This window comes from Diceros bicornis, chromosome 2, assembly GCF_020826845.1.
Source record: "Diceros bicornis minor isolate mBicDic1 chromosome 2, mDicBic1.mat.cur, whole genome shotgun sequence".
In the NCBI taxonomy this organism is placed as follows: Eukaryota; Metazoa; Chordata; class Mammalia; order Perissodactyla; family Rhinocerotidae; genus Diceros; species Diceros bicornis.
This window is the reverse complement of record NC_080741.1, coordinates 50,256,611-50,272,465: the sequence shown is the minus strand read 5'-3', so window position 1 is coordinate 50,272,465 and position 15,855 is coordinate 50,256,611. Positions and strand designations below refer to the sequence as shown.

At 55.5% G+C, this 15,855-nt stretch overlaps 1 protein-coding gene and 1 long non-coding RNA gene across 2 annotated transcripts; one reads left to right on the top strand and one right to left on the bottom strand.

Moving 5' to 3' along the window:
* Positions 1 to 87: 87 nt before the first annotated feature.
* Positions 88 to 15,681, bottom strand: P4HTM (prolyl 4-hydroxylase, transmembrane). The gene is made up of 9 exons (XM_058558186.1): positions 15,337 to 15,681; positions 15,037 to 15,118; positions 5,378 to 5,568; positions 4,524 to 4,620; positions 2,912 to 3,074; positions 2,147 to 2,332; positions 1,334 to 1,424; positions 1,003 to 1,126; positions 88 to 503 (listed from the first exon to the last, which is right to left on the bottom strand). The coding sequence occupies exons 1-9, from the start codon at positions 15,664 to 15,666 to the stop codon at positions 283 to 285; spliced, it is 1,485 nt and encodes a 494-aa protein (XP_058414169.1). The 5' UTR covers positions 15,667 to 15,681; the 3' UTR covers positions 88 to 282.
* Positions 8,095 to 10,775, top strand: LOC131416076 (uncharacterized). Its single transcript, XR_009222538.1, has 3 exons — positions 8,095 to 8,423; positions 9,005 to 9,091; positions 9,457 to 10,775. It is a non-coding gene; the product is annotated as an uncharacterized LOC131416076 (long non-coding RNA).
* Positions 15,682 to 15,855: the final 174 nt, after the last annotated feature.

Below are 15,855 nucleotides of genomic sequence, written 5' to 3'. Positions count from 1 at the left end.
CGTGAGTCTCGCAGAAAGCTCCTGGGGGGATGGGTCTGCTGAGCCTTGCCGGGCTTACCTCCCGCCAATCCAGAGCTTCCCGGCCCAGCGGCTCAAAGCTGTGTAGTTTTATTTGACGGGGCAGCATGGGTATCTGTACACAATAAATAACATGAATATAGGAACTGTGCCCTAATCGCGGCTGGAGGCGGGGATGGGGCAAGACATTAGCCAGGCCTTTGGCCTGCAGCTGGAAAGGGGGACGGCAGGGGCCCCCACCTTGGGCGGTGGGCGACACTCCCCTCAGAGCTCCACGCGCGCGTCGCGGTAGGCCCGGTCCAGGGCCCACTCCGGCTGCGAGTCGGCGCCACCTTCGCGGGCCAGGCGCGCCATCTCCTGCTGGAACAGCGCCTGCCGCGCCCTGCTGGGGTCCACATTGATCCAGTTATTGGCGATCCACTTAGTGCCGCGCGTGACCAGGCAGCCCCCATGCAGCGAGTAGTCGTCCACATCACCCACCCAACCTAGGAGAGGAGGATGGTGTGAACAAGAGATGGGACTGGAGGGACTCTAGACTGGGCTTGGCCTTATACAGCCCAAGGGCATGGCAAGGGGGGCCCCAGCTGTGCACTCCTTCAGAGGCAAATATCTGGTCCCAAGGCCTCCTCCGGAGCTCAGCATCTCTCCCCAACTAATGCTTTGTCAACACCACTGGCCCTCTGAAACCAGCTTTCTTGCTGCCAGGCCTGTTCATAGCCCTTACCAGCCTGGAGTGGTGAGGGACATGTGTCCCCAGCCCCAGTGAACTGGAAGGCTGGGGCATCAGGGAATCACAGGGGTCCAGATAATGCAGGAGGCTGCACAGGTACAGGCCGTGGAAGCCACCGAGGATGATTTTTAGAAGGCACTAGGGGCAGAAAACCATTTGTAGGGTGGCCAGAAGTAGCCCGCCAGGGTGGCAGTTGGCACTAGATAAAGGGAAGTTTCCCTCAAGGCACCCCTGGTCTGGCCACAGGCACTCACCTTGCCCATCAGGCAGGTAATTGTACCAGAAGACTGCTGTGCCCTGCCGAGGCTTGACACGCAGGTTTCCCTTGTCACAGTGCCTCCGAGTGTCACGGAGGTCAACGTCATCCTGAATCAGACTCTGTGGGCAGCAGAGTGGTGGGGTTTTCAAGCTGTCCCCACTGTATGGCCAGGAGTCAAGGCCAGGCAGACAAAGGTATCCAGAGGGAAACCAGTCAAATTTACCCAGGGAACCACTTGGGCCCTGATCCCACGTCTGGAGGGCTATGTACTACATTTGCCCAAGGTCCTGCCATCCCACCAGAGTAATAGCCCGATTGGCCCTTACCATTTCATCATACGTTCTGTTGTCTGCTACAGGGAAGACAGTCTCGCCCCCACCAGTGACGTTGTTCAAATAAAACAGCACTGTCATATAGCTGTAAGGCAGGGGGGTGGTTGAGTAGGTCCCCAGCTGTGGATGTTTCCGGGGGCTTATCAGTGGGCAGGATAAGGTGCCCAGGTTTCCAAGGGCCAGAGGGTCAGGCTAGGACCGGTGACTACAGGGGGCAGGTCAGTGCCAAGGTGTCCCTATTGCATTCTTTTTCCCACAAACCTAGTCTCTTTTTGTGTGTCACAATGTATTTTGTGGCCAAGATCACAAGTGCACTCACTTAAATTATATGGCCTTGACCAAGGGCCAGCTGGGAAAGGTAGACTAACAGAAGCAGCAAGATGATGCAGAAGGGCTGGTTGGGTATAGAAGGGGCTAAGCCAGAGCAGCCACATGAAGAAGAGAGACCTGCCCCCGTGCCTTGGCAAGGGAGGGGGGCACAGCTTCAAAGGCAGAAGCTGAGGCCTCCAGCAGTGGAGGCAGGATCAACACCCAGGGGAGGGGGCATAAAGAGCTGTGGGTCCAGCCTTGCCCCTTGTTTCAGTGTCTGTGGGTACCTCAGTCTGGCCACTGAGACAAGATGGCCATTCCTTTCCTGCCACTTGGTAAACAACCTTGGAGGGAGTGGTAGGGGTATCCTTCACCAGGATGACCTGGTGCTCTCCTGGCCCCATGCCAAGGGGCATGCCCACAGGGCAGGACTGTGCTTGTGTCATGGCGGTGCCTGGTCTGGGAGTTGAAGGCAGCCCCCAGGTGGGAGGTACTTGCCGGCAGGAGGTCTCGAAGGGTACAGACTCGTTGGCTACCAGCTTGGTATGGGAGCAGATGGTCTCTGGGTACACAGGTCCGCTGTCCACATGGGCATGGTAGTGGCCTCCCTCGCCATACCGTACAACCTGCAGTGGCTCGCTGAGCTCCACGATCTCAGGTGACAGGCGAGTAAGGCGCAGCACCCTGGTGAGCAGTGGGCATTCGGCTGGGCAGCCCCATGCAAGGTGGCACCCTGAAGGAGCTGGCCAAGGTGGACCCTGGGCTTGCCACAAGCTCTACCCTTGCCTACCTCCCTTGGAAGCCCCTTAAGTCTCGCCAGCCTAGCCCTGTAGAAGCAGGAAGGGGTTGCTCATGATGAGCCTTCTTCCTGGATGCCAGAGATGCCCACTGGGTGGGAAAGATGAGATTTCCACTAAGCTAGGGGAGGCACTTCCCCCAGAAAGGAGGCTGTTTATCTCAAACCCCTGGCTGCTCAGGGGCAGGGGATCCTGTGGACATATAAGAGCTCCTATCTCTAATTAGCAGAAAACAAACATTCAATCTATTTCTAATCCCAAATGTATTCTGTTTGCCCACAATTAGGGCTAATTTGCCTTTGTTAATTGCCTGTCTTTCAATGGGTCCCAATCCTGGTCTAACAAGTGGAACTTAATCCTGAGTTGGCTAATCAGTTCTGTCCTCTTGGCCCCAGCCAAGGACTTCTGTGGGAGCTCTGCACAGTCTTCTCCCCCTGCACCAGGGAGGACAGCCTCAGGTGCTCACCTCTGGCGGATGGCACGCATGACGTGGTGGGCACCTTCACCCTGGTAGAGCCACGTGTGGTGGCTGTTCCGCACTAGCTCGCTGGACTCCACCTTGTGGCTCCTCATGTACTTGTGGAAGTCCCGAAGGTCCATGTCGGAGAACTCCTGCAGGCTCAGCACTCCTGCACAGGGCACCCATCATCAATGCCCACTAAGCGTCTGTGGGGAGGCCGCCTACCTACCTACCTGCACCATCCTACCTACCCCTGGCCTCAGACACTGAGGTGCCATGTGCACCTGTCCCCCAACCTTCACTCTTGGGTCAGATGAACCTGGCTTCTGTCACATCAAGCCCTTACAGGAAGACCCAGAGAAGTTCATTTCCTCAGTTTGAGCCCTGATTTGGCCCCCAAAAGGAAGAAGTCCAACCCCTGTTAGACTGGCCAGAGCAGGATCTCCAAAGGAAGCTTGAGCCATATGGCCAGGACCCTAGGCCAAGGACTGGTCCTGGCCCTCCAGCCTGGCCCTATAGAGTGTGGTGGCCACCCTCTAGCCCTGTAGAGGGTGAAGAAAGAGAGCAGTCAATGCTGGGTTTTGTGTCCAGGGCCTTCCACACTGTAGGGTGTAAGCTAGGGCTGGTCCCTGGCAGTTCCCTCATGACCTGAGAGCATGAGTGAATATTGGTGGTGATATTCCACTCCATCCTGAGTGGAATACACCTGGCCAGTCCTGCCTGCTGGGTTATCAGTCTACCTCAGCAAAGAAAGCCAGGTCACTCTCCCAAATGAGAACACTCTCCCCCTATTCCTGCCCAACCCACAAAGCGTGGGCTCTACTCTCTTGGGGTTCTGGAGAAGTAGCTGGTGTCTTTGCTCCATGTTATCCTGGCTGACCCAAGGGAGACACCTTCCACCCTTAGGCCCAGATTTCCCTGAGGGGGACACTCAAAGGCTGTGAGCCTGTCACCAGCTCTGTATGGAACAGTAGCAACATGATGTCCTTCCAGCCACACATCCCAACCAGATTCTTCACTCTGGGTTCACCAGCCACAAGGCCATTCTTCCAAGCCCTATTTGACTGTTATATCTTCCTCACTTGGTCCAGAACTTGGGCCTAAGGGTGATGATTACACCTCAGAAACCTCCTGGGGATTTTTACCAAAGGGAAGGCCACTTGCATGACAGCTGCCCACATCTGCCCCCAGCAGTTAGCATGACTCCAGGTGGACAAGAGGAAGGCAAAGGAGACACTGGTTAGACCAGTGAGGCTGTCTGCTGGGGTGGACCCCATGCCTGGCTGGAGAGGTGGATGGAGCAGGGGGAACAGCCAAGCTCAAGCTGGCCTCACTGTCCCTTTGCTCCTTCTCTACCCACTCTGCCCTCTGCCAGCCAGCAACCCTACCTTACCCCAGACTCTGCCTGATGAGGTCAAAATGGTCTCCAAGAACTGTCCTCTAGACTGTCACCAAGGGGAATGGGAGGGTCTGGCTGTTGCCTACTTCCCAGGGGTGAGGGCAAAGCTGAATCCTTGCCTCCTCATCTCTGGCTACTCTAGAAGCTGGGCATAGAGGCTAGCTGGCTGTGGGGGCAGGAGGCTCACAGGGACAGAACTGTGGCGAGGTATGAGCTCACCATCACCATCAGGGTCAGCCTTGATTGCAGAGTACATCTCCTGAATATTCTCTGGAGTCATCCACCGTCCATTTCCCAGGCGAGTCTGGGCCAAGACCTAAAGCACAAGATGGTCCCTCAGTGGGGTGGCCCCAATGATAGAGAGCCACCAAAGTACAGACAGCTGCCCAGTAGGGTAGGCAGAGTGGTCCAGAGGCTCTGGGGAAGAGGCCAGGAAGATAGTCAAGAGACCTGAGGGCCATGGGAATTCCCAGCCCTGCTGGGACTGTGGCCTCCATGGGGAGCACTGTGGGGTTGGTAGGAGGCAGAGTGAAGGACAGGCCTGTGTCCCACTCAGATACCCCAGGTGAGGTGGGGGAGGCCAAGGCCTGGGTTCGAAGAGGGAACAGGTACCAGGGGAGGCCTGCCACGGCATGACCACTGGCCCCTCAGGAAGACCAGGCTCAGTGGGGCATTCTGTATACACAAGGGACTCCACATCACGCCAAGACCTCTCTCAGAAGCCTGGGTGTAAGGGGCATGCAGAGAGAGATGCAGACTTCTGGCCACCTCAGAGCTCCCACCCCATCCATCATGAGTTCTGGGGCTTCCAGCCATGGCATCAAGGAATCCAGACCCCAGATGGAACACCACCTGGGGACTGTGGCAATAAATGCCATCACCCCCAGGTGGATTCTCTCTGGGTTTCCCAGGGCAGCAAGAGGCTCTCCAGGGAAGAAAGGGGGACCCTGGGCCTGGGCATGCCCAAGGTGACCTGAGGTAACATCTGACTCTTGGGGCCAGTGCTGAGCAGGACAAGTGACCTGGCCATCAGAAAGACAATGCTGGGCACCCCCAGACCCTAGGATCCCAACCTCACGGAGCTGCAGGCGACCATCGCGGTTCTGGTCCAGCAGCCGGAAGAGGTCCAGCTGGCTGATCTGCATTGTGCCCATTGCCTCCTCATACTCTTCAGTGGGCAGGATCTGGCTGCGCTGTAACCCCTTCATCTGTGCCAGGTGGATGATGAACCGACACTCCTCATCACTCAGGAAGCCAGGGATTTCTGCCAGAAGAGTAGGTGGGTGAGGCCAAGGACTGAGCCTAGGCACTGATGCACCCTGTACCTTCCTCTCTGCAGAGTTCCTGGGGTACTCCCTGTCCCCTGGTGGTCACCAGGTCAGGAGGACTTCACCTACCCCTTTACATCTGCTCTGGACTTTGACTCCAAGGTTGAGTTGTCCTGCAAAGATTGGCCAGTGTTTGGAATGTGGGGCCTCTCTCTCTGATGCTGAGAGCATGTATTTTCCAAGGGACTCCTGGGAGGTGAGTCAGAGCTAAGCTGAGTATAGGCTAATCCACCTTGGGGTGGGACTGAAGGCCAGAGGGTGGATCTGAAAGGCAGAGGGTTGACCTCCACCTCTTACTGGGTATATATTTAAAAAGTGGGGGGATGATGGCTGCTTTTTGCTTTCATTTTTGCTCTTCAGCATTGTTCAAATAAAAATGAACAAAATGCAAGACATTCAGTGCTCCAGGCCAGTCCTTGCCCTCCACTCTCCTGCACAAGTGGGCACTGGTCATCTGCCCAAAGCTGAGTTGCCCAGTGCTGGGAGGTCAGTGGCGGTCACTCAGGTTTTTGGCAGATGCTCTGAGAAGATGCCCCAGGTGTCCTTTCCTTTGGGAACAAATGTACACTGAATGCCTACTCCAGGCCTCTAAGCCCAAGTAAAGGCCAGTCAGGCCTGGGGCTTGGCTCCAGTGGCTGGAGGCCCAACCCCCCCCCCCGCCCACTCCCCCCACCCCTCCCACCGCCCCTCTACAAGCAGCTTGGTGGTGCTGGAATGTGAGCCTCACACCTGGGGAGCCCAAATCCCAGTGGCCCCAGGCACTTCCAGGGCAGGACCCTGAGCCCTGCTTCATTCCCTTGTTCCTGGGAGAGAGGACTTCCTTAGACAGGGGACATGAGGCCCACAAAGGAACTGATTGGAGGAAGGGCCATGCCACCACCATGACCCCTAAGTCCTGCAGAGTGATCTGCCACTTCTCTGGGTTATACTCCCAGCACGAAGTTCCAGTCATTGCCAAGAGGAAGGAAAATGGCCATTCAGAGCCAGAATTGGAGCTGTTTTTAATAGTAATCACAGCAGATCACACTTAGGTAACAGACTCTGTGTCCTGCCCTAAGCATGTCATCAACTGCTTAATTCATATACTCATCTTAGAAAGCCACGCCCATTAATTCTCCCTTCTTATCCCTGAAGAACCCCAAGCACGAAGACATTAGCGACTTGCCCAGGGCCACCCAGGCTGTTGTACTCCAGAATCCATGCTCACGACTGGATTCAGCTTTCATCGGTAGGTGACCCAGATATGATGACACTGAGGACAGGACACGGGCCTCCACCTCTGGCCTGCTTGACCCTCCAACCTGGCAAACCCAGAAAGGGGGTGAGCCATCCACTGGGAGTCAGCGCTGCTGGACAATGGGTTAGACCAAACTGCTAATCAGCAGACTCACCTCCTGCTAGCTTAAAAAACAAATAAACAAACAAGAGAAGTAAACCAGAAAAAGAAGAGAAAACACAGACCCAGGTTTCTTCAGTTTATTAGGTGCCGGTAATCCACAGGCCCAAAGGAGATGCCACCAACCTCTACAGTCCCCCTCTGTGTGCTAATCAAATACAAACAGCCCAGGCAAGCATGTTGGCGCCTACCCAGGTGCGTCCAAACACCAGGGAGCTGGACACACATTGGCTCCTGGGGTGTGGGTACAGCTCTATAAAGCCCTCAACTTTAGCCCATTAAGACCAAGGCAGAGAAAATAGGTGATGGATTGAGGGCTCTGGCTGCTAGTAGCACTGGTGGTGCTGTGTGGTAACGGTGGAGCAGGGGCTCCCTGGGGCCCCAACCAGTGCGTGCCCATTCCCCAAGCCATGGCACTGTGCCACGACATTGGCTACACAGAGATGTGGCTGCCCAACTTGCTGGACTATGACACAGCGGACGAAGCCATCCAGCAGTCAGTCAGCTGGTTGCCCGTGCTGGCCAGGGAGTGCCACCCTGATGCCCGCCTCTTCCTCTGCTCCCTCTTTGCCCCTGTGTGCCTCAACAGGTAGGGGAGGGGCTCCCAGGTGAGGGTGGGGGGCCTCTCCTCAGCCAGGGCCAGTTTTGGCAGCTCTTCACTAACCATTGCTGTGTACCTATCAGTGCTGGGCGCTGACAGGGTTGGGGAGGAAGAGGAAGGATTGTTTTGTCAGGTGTTCCTGGGACAGAGGAGACATACCCTTCATCTGGACCCACAAATCAACAAGGCCTCTTGAATGTCAAGATAGGGCTAGTGGGCAGGCTCCTTTAGGCTGGGGGGCCAGGAGCCTCTCTCCAGTGCAATGTGGAAACTCTGTCTGCCCGAGAGATCCTGGACAGAGATGGAGCTAAGACTTATCTGGTGGCCTTTTCTCCCAGAGAGTCTAGAGATCTCAAGGCTGATTCGTCTTCCTCAGCCTAACTTATCCCGCGAACAACAATTCCCTCAGTTCCTTCTTTGCAGAGCGGAGGCCCTTCCCAGAGCCTCAGGGGGACCATGCCAATAGCAGCAAAAATGGGCTCTTTCAGAACTCGAGGATCAGGCCCTTGCATTCTTTGCCAACGTCAGCCCTGGCCAGAAACTGTGGTGTCCTGCAGGCCTTTCAGGACAAGAGGGCGGGCCCTACTTTCTCTCTCCAAGATGAGGAGTGAAGGCCCAGAGTTCAGGGCCCCTCCCACACCCCTCTCCCAGGCACTAGAGGCCCACCAGAGCTGGAGGGGGAGGTGCACTGGAAAACTGAAAAGCAAAAGCCTGGGCCACGGTAGGAAGGGTAGGAAGGAATATAAGACAGAAGTGCTGGGAGGTAAGATGCAGGGCTGAAGGCTGAGATTCCGGTAAGCAGAAAGCCAGGCTGCAGGGCTGTTGCTAGGGTGTCCTTGCCCAGCAATCGTGGAGTTACTGGCCTTGCCTTAGGGCTGGGAGCACCCAGAGGCCCCAGCCTGGCGTCCAGGAACCCTGGTCCTGAGCTCCCCGCCACCCCCGACCCTGTCCCCCGTAGGGTCATCTACCCATGCCGCAGCCTGTGCGAGGCCGTGCAGGCCAGCTGTGCGCCCATCATGGCCTGCTAAGGCTACCCCTGGCCAGCCATCCTGTACTGCGTATGCTTCCCCGCGGGCCACAGCCTCTGTGTTGCGGCCATCTCCAACGGCTCCCACCTGGGCCGCCAGCATGAGTCTCTGCATGGCTTCTAGGCTGGCCTTGCCCTCCCTCAGCCCCGTGGGCAACGCCCCACCCTTTCAAATCACTCCCCGCGGGGATCAGGTCTCTCAGGTGGGAAAGAAAAGGGACCACCCACAGCAGCCGTCTATCTCAAAAAGGGGGTAAAGAACAACGGGAAAGCAGGAGGGACCCATGCTGGTGGCCCCACTCCTTCACCCGCGGAACTGTGGGAACCTCACTCGGCCTCTCCCCCCAGTGTCGCGAGCCAGCTGCAGGGACTGCGAGTTGCAGGATGCCCGCTCGTCCAAGGAGGTCCTGGACACACTCTGTGCCAATGACTTTGGTGAGTCCCTAGTGCCCAGCACCTCTTACACACACCTTAGGAGTGCCTTCATTCCAGCTCCTGGTTTGGTGCTAAGACAAAGAAGAAAGGGATACACAAATGCTTAGGGGATCCCCCTAAGAAAGAGGGGATACTCAAATGCTATGCCTGGTTAAAGCTAAAAAATAAATTCCTTTAATAAGCGTGGGACATTGCTAAACAACAACAAAGATCTGCTAAGGAGGGTGGCACCCAAAAGGACAGCCCTTCTCAAGGAGCCTGATTCTAAGCGCATCTGACAAGGGGGTTTGATTCACCAGGTAGAGGGGATGGAGGGGATACTTCTAGAGGCCGGCTCATCACTCTGCCCCTCTGATCCCATTCAGCAGTGAAGGTTCAGGCTCTCCTGGCTCAATGGATCATCCCCCAGCCCCTCAGACTGTGACCTGGACTCATGGTTAGAGGTGTTGAAGGCGGGCCCACTGCCCCCCATGGAGCTGGCGCCCACTCTTCGACGCTGGCTGCAGCTGGATGCCACGTGTGTGCACAATCTTCTGCGTGGAAGGCATGCTAGGACCTACGTGCTGAGTGGGGAGGTGCAGGGCCACCAGCTGCTGGTAACCATGGCCTATGCTTGGAGCCGGGGCCACCGAAATCTGCAGCTGGCCGTGTGCAGATGGCACCATCACCAGTGCGCAGAATAGGGGCTAACACAGGCAGGGAGAGCCTGGGACTTTGTAGCCATAGCCTCTGCAGTGGCCATGCAAACCATATGCTCCCCTGGACACATATAAAACCCTCTTTCTGCTGCCCTACACAGATATTTGCAGACTATAGTTCAGAGAATCCCCTAGGCTCACCCAGAAATGGCTCAAGCAGAAGCCCACTGCAATGGTCACAGGTAGGGGTCCCTTCCTGAGCTGGTAGTGCTCCGCCCCGACACAAGGCAGGCTGGCTCCCTGGCAGCTGTCTGTGCTGGGTAGGCAAGACCACCTTTCTGTCTTTCTCAGGCCTAGGATGACAGCCTGGCTAATGCCCTGCTACTGCTCACAAGCCTCAGCACCCCAAGCTGAGTCTCAGGGCAGGCACAAAGCCTTGGGCTATGCTCACACTGGGCAGCATGCTGCTTGTCAAGCCCCAGACAGACTCAGTTATATCTGCCTGACCTTTACTGAGTTCCACAGGCCAAGCAGCAGGTCTGTGCAATAGCAGGGGTATGTGGAGGGGTCCATGCAGAAAACTACATTAAGCTGCTTACAAACCCCAACTAATTTGCAGACTAAAATTGTTTCCCTACTTATGGGCTTCCAGTATTTGTCAAGAACACAGTGGTCTTAAGTAGCTGCCTAACTGTTTTCTTAAGCTGAAAAATAATACATTTGGAAATCCTATGATAAAGCCATCATGGTTTTTTCTTTGTTTGTTTGTTTGTTTTTTTGTGAGGGAGATCGGCCCTGAGCTAACATCCATGCTAATCCTCCTCTTTTTGCTGAGGAAGACCAATTCTGAGCTAACATCTATTGCCAATCTTCCTCCTTTTTTTCTTCCCCAAAGCCCCAGTAGATAGTTGTATGTCATAGCTGCACATCCTTCTAGTTGCTGTATGTGGGACGCAGCCTCAGCATGGCCGGAGAAGCGGTGCGTCGGTGCGCGCCCAGGATCCGAACCCGGGCCGCCAGTAGTGGAGCGCGTGCACTTAACCGCTAAGCCACCAAGCCGGCCCCATCATGGTTTTAAAATAAATTGTTTTGTGTACTGGTGTCAATTACTCATTTACCTTAAATAGTTAAGAAAATGGACTAAAACTCTTGCTGGCCCACTGGAAGTGCCCCCTGCTGCTCTTTTTTTTTTTTTTTTTGAGGCACATCAGCCCTGAGCTAACATTCATGCTAATCCTCCTCTTTTTGCTGAGGAAGACCAGCTCTGAGCTAACATCTATTGCCAATCCTCCTCCTTTTTTTTCCCCCCAAAACCCCAGCAGATAGTTGCATGTCATAGTTGCACATCCCTCTAGTTGCTGCATGTGGGACGCAGCCCCAGCATGGCCGGAGAAGCGGCGTGTTGGTGCCCGCCCGGGATCCGAACCCGGGCCGCCAGCAGCGGAGCGCGTGCACTTAACCACTAAGCCATGGGGCCGGCCCCCACTGCTGCTGCTCTTGAAGAAGGTGCCTAATCAGGAGGCACCTGCCCAGAGTGGTGGTGGAGGCCACTCTGAGCAAGCAGACAGGTGCTGGACTGGCTGCGAGTGCCCAGTAAACCACTCCAGCCGGCCAATTATTATCAGCAGTAGACATGACTCTGGCCACTGAACACACAGCCAGAACAAATCAGGCCTCCCACACATGTAGCTCACCTTTAAGGAGCAGAGGCAAAAGTGACAAATAAATACAGAAGATAGTTTCCAATGATGCTAAGTGCTGAGAAGAAAACCAAGCACGCTGATATAACAGAGTGCCTGGGAACCTCCTAAGACCAGTTTGAGGTCAAGACAGGTCTCTGAGGAGGGGATATCTGAGCAGAGGCCTGATGGAGCTGAAGGTACCCTCTCTGGAAAGAGCCAGGTCTGAGCCTTCTGGTGGAGGGAATAGCACATACAAAGACCCCAAGGCAGCAATGAGCTTGGTGTACAAGAATCAGCAGAGAGTGAGTGAGGAGGTGGCAGGAGATGAGGTCTGAGAGGTGAGACGGCCTTGGGGCACCAAATGAGACCTAGAAGTCAAATGGGAAATCTTGGGGACTTTTAAGGAAGGGAGTGATGAGATCTGATCTGCTGTTTAAAAACAGAATGAGTGTGGGTTGGGGTGAGGTGGAGGGAGAAGTGAGCCACATGAAAGCAAGCAATGTCCCCAGTGAGATGACAGTGACTCAGAACTGGAGTACCTCCCTTCTGAACAGAACGGTACAAAGTCCTCAGCTGACTTCTGATGGTCCAAATCCTAGGGAAATGCCTACCACAGTCAAGCAGGTATTTGCCAGGAACTCATGGTGGGGCCTTTTGTGGCCCAAGTCCCACTTGCCAAATATCTCTCAAACACAGGTGGGAAACAGGAAATGTTCCCCAAAGAGAAAGACTAGAGATTGCATCGAGTCTTCCCTGTGAAGTGGTGGGATTCCCTTCCACAGAGATGGAGGCATCCTGGGGTAGAACCCAGTCTCCTTGTCCCAGCTTACATCCTAAACACCCACCCCTAGAGCCCTGGCATCTTGGATCCCTGAGGCTGGCAGGTCACAGGTTCACAGCCAAGAGCAGCAGGACAGAAGTGACAGAGCCCACGGTAGGCCCATTCTCCTTGGGCCCTGCCTGTCTTTTTAGGGCAACAGTAGACAGATGGACAGGCAGGCACAGAAGACAGACAGATACCGCTCCTTCTTGGGATGAGGCTTCCTTCTTTGGATTCATCCAACACCACAGCATTCAGGAACTGACCCTCCTTGGACCCCCTGTCCCCTGCGGTTTCCCTGTCTCACAAGTGAACTTCTTATAATCACTGATCTCTTCTGCATTTGTCTCACCTCATTTCACCAAGTAGCAAGCCCCAGGAACTGGGAAAACCCTGGGACATCTTCCACCAACAGACTCAAAGGTAATGTAAGAGTTTTGGAGGAGGGCCGGCCTCGTGGCATAGCAGTTAAGTGCACACGCTCCGCTGCTGGCGGCCCGGGTTCAGATCCCGGGCACGCACTAACGCACCACCTCTCAGGCCATGCTGTGGCGGCATCCCACATAAAGTCGAGGAAGATGGGCACGGATGTTAGCTCAGGGCTGATCTTCCTCACAAAAAAAAAAGAGTTTTGGAGGAAATGAGGACCACGAGCAGGAAGTTCTTGCTGTAGCTGCCCAGTTCTCCTAATCGTGCCCTTTGTAATTTGTCTGCAGAAACAGAGACCCAGTTGATGGCTTAACCAGAACCAGTTTACGTTTTGTCAAATCTCCCCTGCTTCCTATAATTTACTCTTGGTGACTTCAGGTCTGGGTATCTCATTCTCTGCTTTGTAGGACTTTGATGCAACAATTTGCATGTTAGGGGGTAAGGGTTAGGGCTTATGGCCTCATGGCTCTTAAACTAACATATGTTTGAATTCAGTATATACAGGTCCCAAGAAGACTGATGCAAGAAAGGACGCCCCCCTCAGATGTGTCTGTTCACAGCAGTGTAGTAGTGATGGGGTGAGCGTGGTTCCGTATGCCTGGATCCCCTTTTCCTGACAGCCACCTGGCTTGATTCCACAGCTCCTACAGGTCTTTACTCAAATATCTTTCTCAGGGAAGCCCACCCTGCCACCTTATTAAGAGTTTCAATCCCAGTTGAAATTCTGCCTTACTTGTCTGCATTCACTTATTACCATCTGACACACCATGTATGTTTATTTGTTTATTTATCGTCTGTCTCCTCATTCGAAATGTCAGCTTCAGGTGGTTTTTTTGTTCTCTATTTTGTTCACTGCTGCGTTCCCAGTACCTAAAACAGTGCTTGGCACAGACTTTGACATTATGCAATAGTGATAATAATAATAGTAATAGCCTTGTAGGGCCCCTCTCACAACAGGACTGACATCATAACCTATTTCCCTTCAAACAGCTTGCAAGTGAAATCATTCTCATAGGTCTAGGCATAATCCCGACCAGGGCCCTCTGCTCCAGCGGTAATGGCATGTGCTCAGATACTCTGCTTTGGTCCCCAGCCCCCTCCTTTTTTTTTTTTTTGTGAGGAGATCAGCCCTGTGCTAACATCTGCCAATCCTCCTCTTTTTTCGCTGAGGAAGACTGGCCCTGGGCTAACATCCGTGCCCATCTTCCTCCACTTTATATGGGATGCCACTACAGCATGGCTTGACAAGTGGTGCGTCGGTGTGCGCCCGGGATCCGAACCGGGGGACTCTGGGCCACCATAGCAGAGAGCCCGCACTTAACCCCCTGTGCCACCGGGCCGGCCCCCCCAGCCCCCTCCTTAAAGCCCCTTACCCACTCCATCCCCCGGCAGCCAGGAACGGCCTCGGGTCTGCAGATAAGTGCGTTACCGAGCTGGGTACCCAGTGCTGGGCTGGGCAGACCTATCCTGGGCAAAGTGACCGGTGTGAAGACTCCCACCTTGTTAACACTGGTGGTCTTTGAAGGATTGTAGAGTCCTCACAGCTGCATGTTGGCTTTGGCATGCAGGCTCTAGAAGCAGACTGCCTTGGTTCTAATCCTAGCTTCACCACTGAACCAGCTGTATGAGCCTGGCCAAGCAACTGCAGCTCTCTGTGGCTCACTTTCTCATCCACTAGCCTGAGGGTGGGATCTACGCCCACCTCACAGAGGGGTTGTAAGAATTAAATGAAATGATCACGTGAACCCTAGGACGTAACAAGAGCTCAGAAAATGTGAGCTGTGATGCTGGTTCCAATTGAGGTCACCCTGGAAAGCTTTGTCTACTATGGCTGAACATAAGACTCCATCCTTGCTAGAATCCCAGAGTGCTGGTAGCAAAGGCTGGTGCCCCAGTGGGGCAGGTTTAGGGGCACCAGTTTATCCACATTTGGACAGCCTGCTTCTCATCAGACCGCAGGGCCCACTTGGGGAATGAGATTCCTCCTCAGAGGTCCTGAGATCACCTAGAACCTGGTTATAGTCTCTCCTCCTCTCATTCTAGAATGTGAGACTTAACGATGGCAGGGAATGTCGAAAGACAGTTTCGGTGAAATATTTAGACACTAGTCTCAGGGTTATATTGCCCAGCCTTATGATGGAAGGATCAGCTGCAGAGGGTAGAGGTCAGAGAGGGGAGTGTAGAAAGGTCACCCTGTAACCCTATTATGGAGGTGGGGACAGATACTTCACCTTGGGAAACCTCTGGGTGGAAAAAACAAAGGGCTACTTTGAAGCAGCCATTTTCAAAACAGAAGTCACGTGGTCAAAATGAGCCCTAAGGAGGCCAACCCAACCGCAGCCCCTGGCCCTTCCCAGGAGCGCCCAGCGGACTTACCAAAGAGCAGCGGCTTGAGGCTGAGGGTTCGGATGAAGTGATCCCTGTCGGCGACCAGCTGGACCTTACGCTCGTGCCCCACCTAAGGGAAAGGAGCACAGCGGGCGGCTCAGGAGCCAGGCCGCGCCGCCAGAGGGAAAAGGCGCCCGGGTCCAGAGCGCGGCGGCGGGCTAGTGAGGGGCTGTGCCGGGGACAGGCATCAAGCGGCACAGGGAGCAGCGCGGAGGCCCTGGTGTGAGCGCCGCCGTCACGGGCTCGGTCGTGCAGGGCCTGGAGCGCGGTGAGGCAGGGGGTCCTCACCTTGATGCCCTCGAGCCTGGTGAGGGGACCCAAGGTTGGCGCGGGCGTGGGGCCCTGGGCGCGGCGCTGGAGTCTGGGGTCGGTGCTCTCGTCGCCGTTGCTGTAGTGTACGAAGAGCAGCAGCGCCAGCACGTTGCCCAGGTACAGGTGTACGAATACCATCAGCACCAAGAAGTAGGCGCGCGAGCAGATGCCACGGGGCTTGCACAGCGGCCGGACAGGTGCGTCCTCGCAGTCGCCCAGCCCGGCCGCTGCCTGGGCCTCGTCGTGCTCAGGAGGCGCCCACTGCAGATTCTGGACCTCAGGTCTCGGGCCTGCCGCCGCCGCCATGGCGCCCAGGTCGCGCGCGCGCCCAGGGGAGGGGCCGCGGGGATGCCCGCGCGCCGCGCGGTCGCCTGGACAACCGCCGCGGAGCCCGCGCGCGCCGCGGTCACTACGAGACGGTGCCGGGAGATGCTGCGCCCGCCGGGAGCCGCCCGCGCCCGCGCTCGGTCTCTGCGTCTTGGACCCCGGCCCACA

What these genes read in the sequence shown, in the direction of transcription:
- P4HTM (XM_058558186.1), bottom strand. Translation starts at nt 15,666, where the DNA reads ATGGCGGCGGCGGCAGGCCCGAGACCTGAGGTCCAGAATCTGCAGTGG. An exon ending in CCTCAAGCCGCTGCTCTTTG is followed by an intron (nt 5,569 to 15,036) that starts GTAAGTCCGCTG and finishes CTCTTCTGGCAG; the next exon opens with AAATCCCTGGCTTCCTGAGT. An exon ending in ACAGAACGTATGATGAAATG is followed by an intron (nt 1,127 to 1,333) that starts GTAAGGGCCAAT and finishes TGCTGCCCACAG; the next exon opens with AGTCTGATTCAGGATGACGT.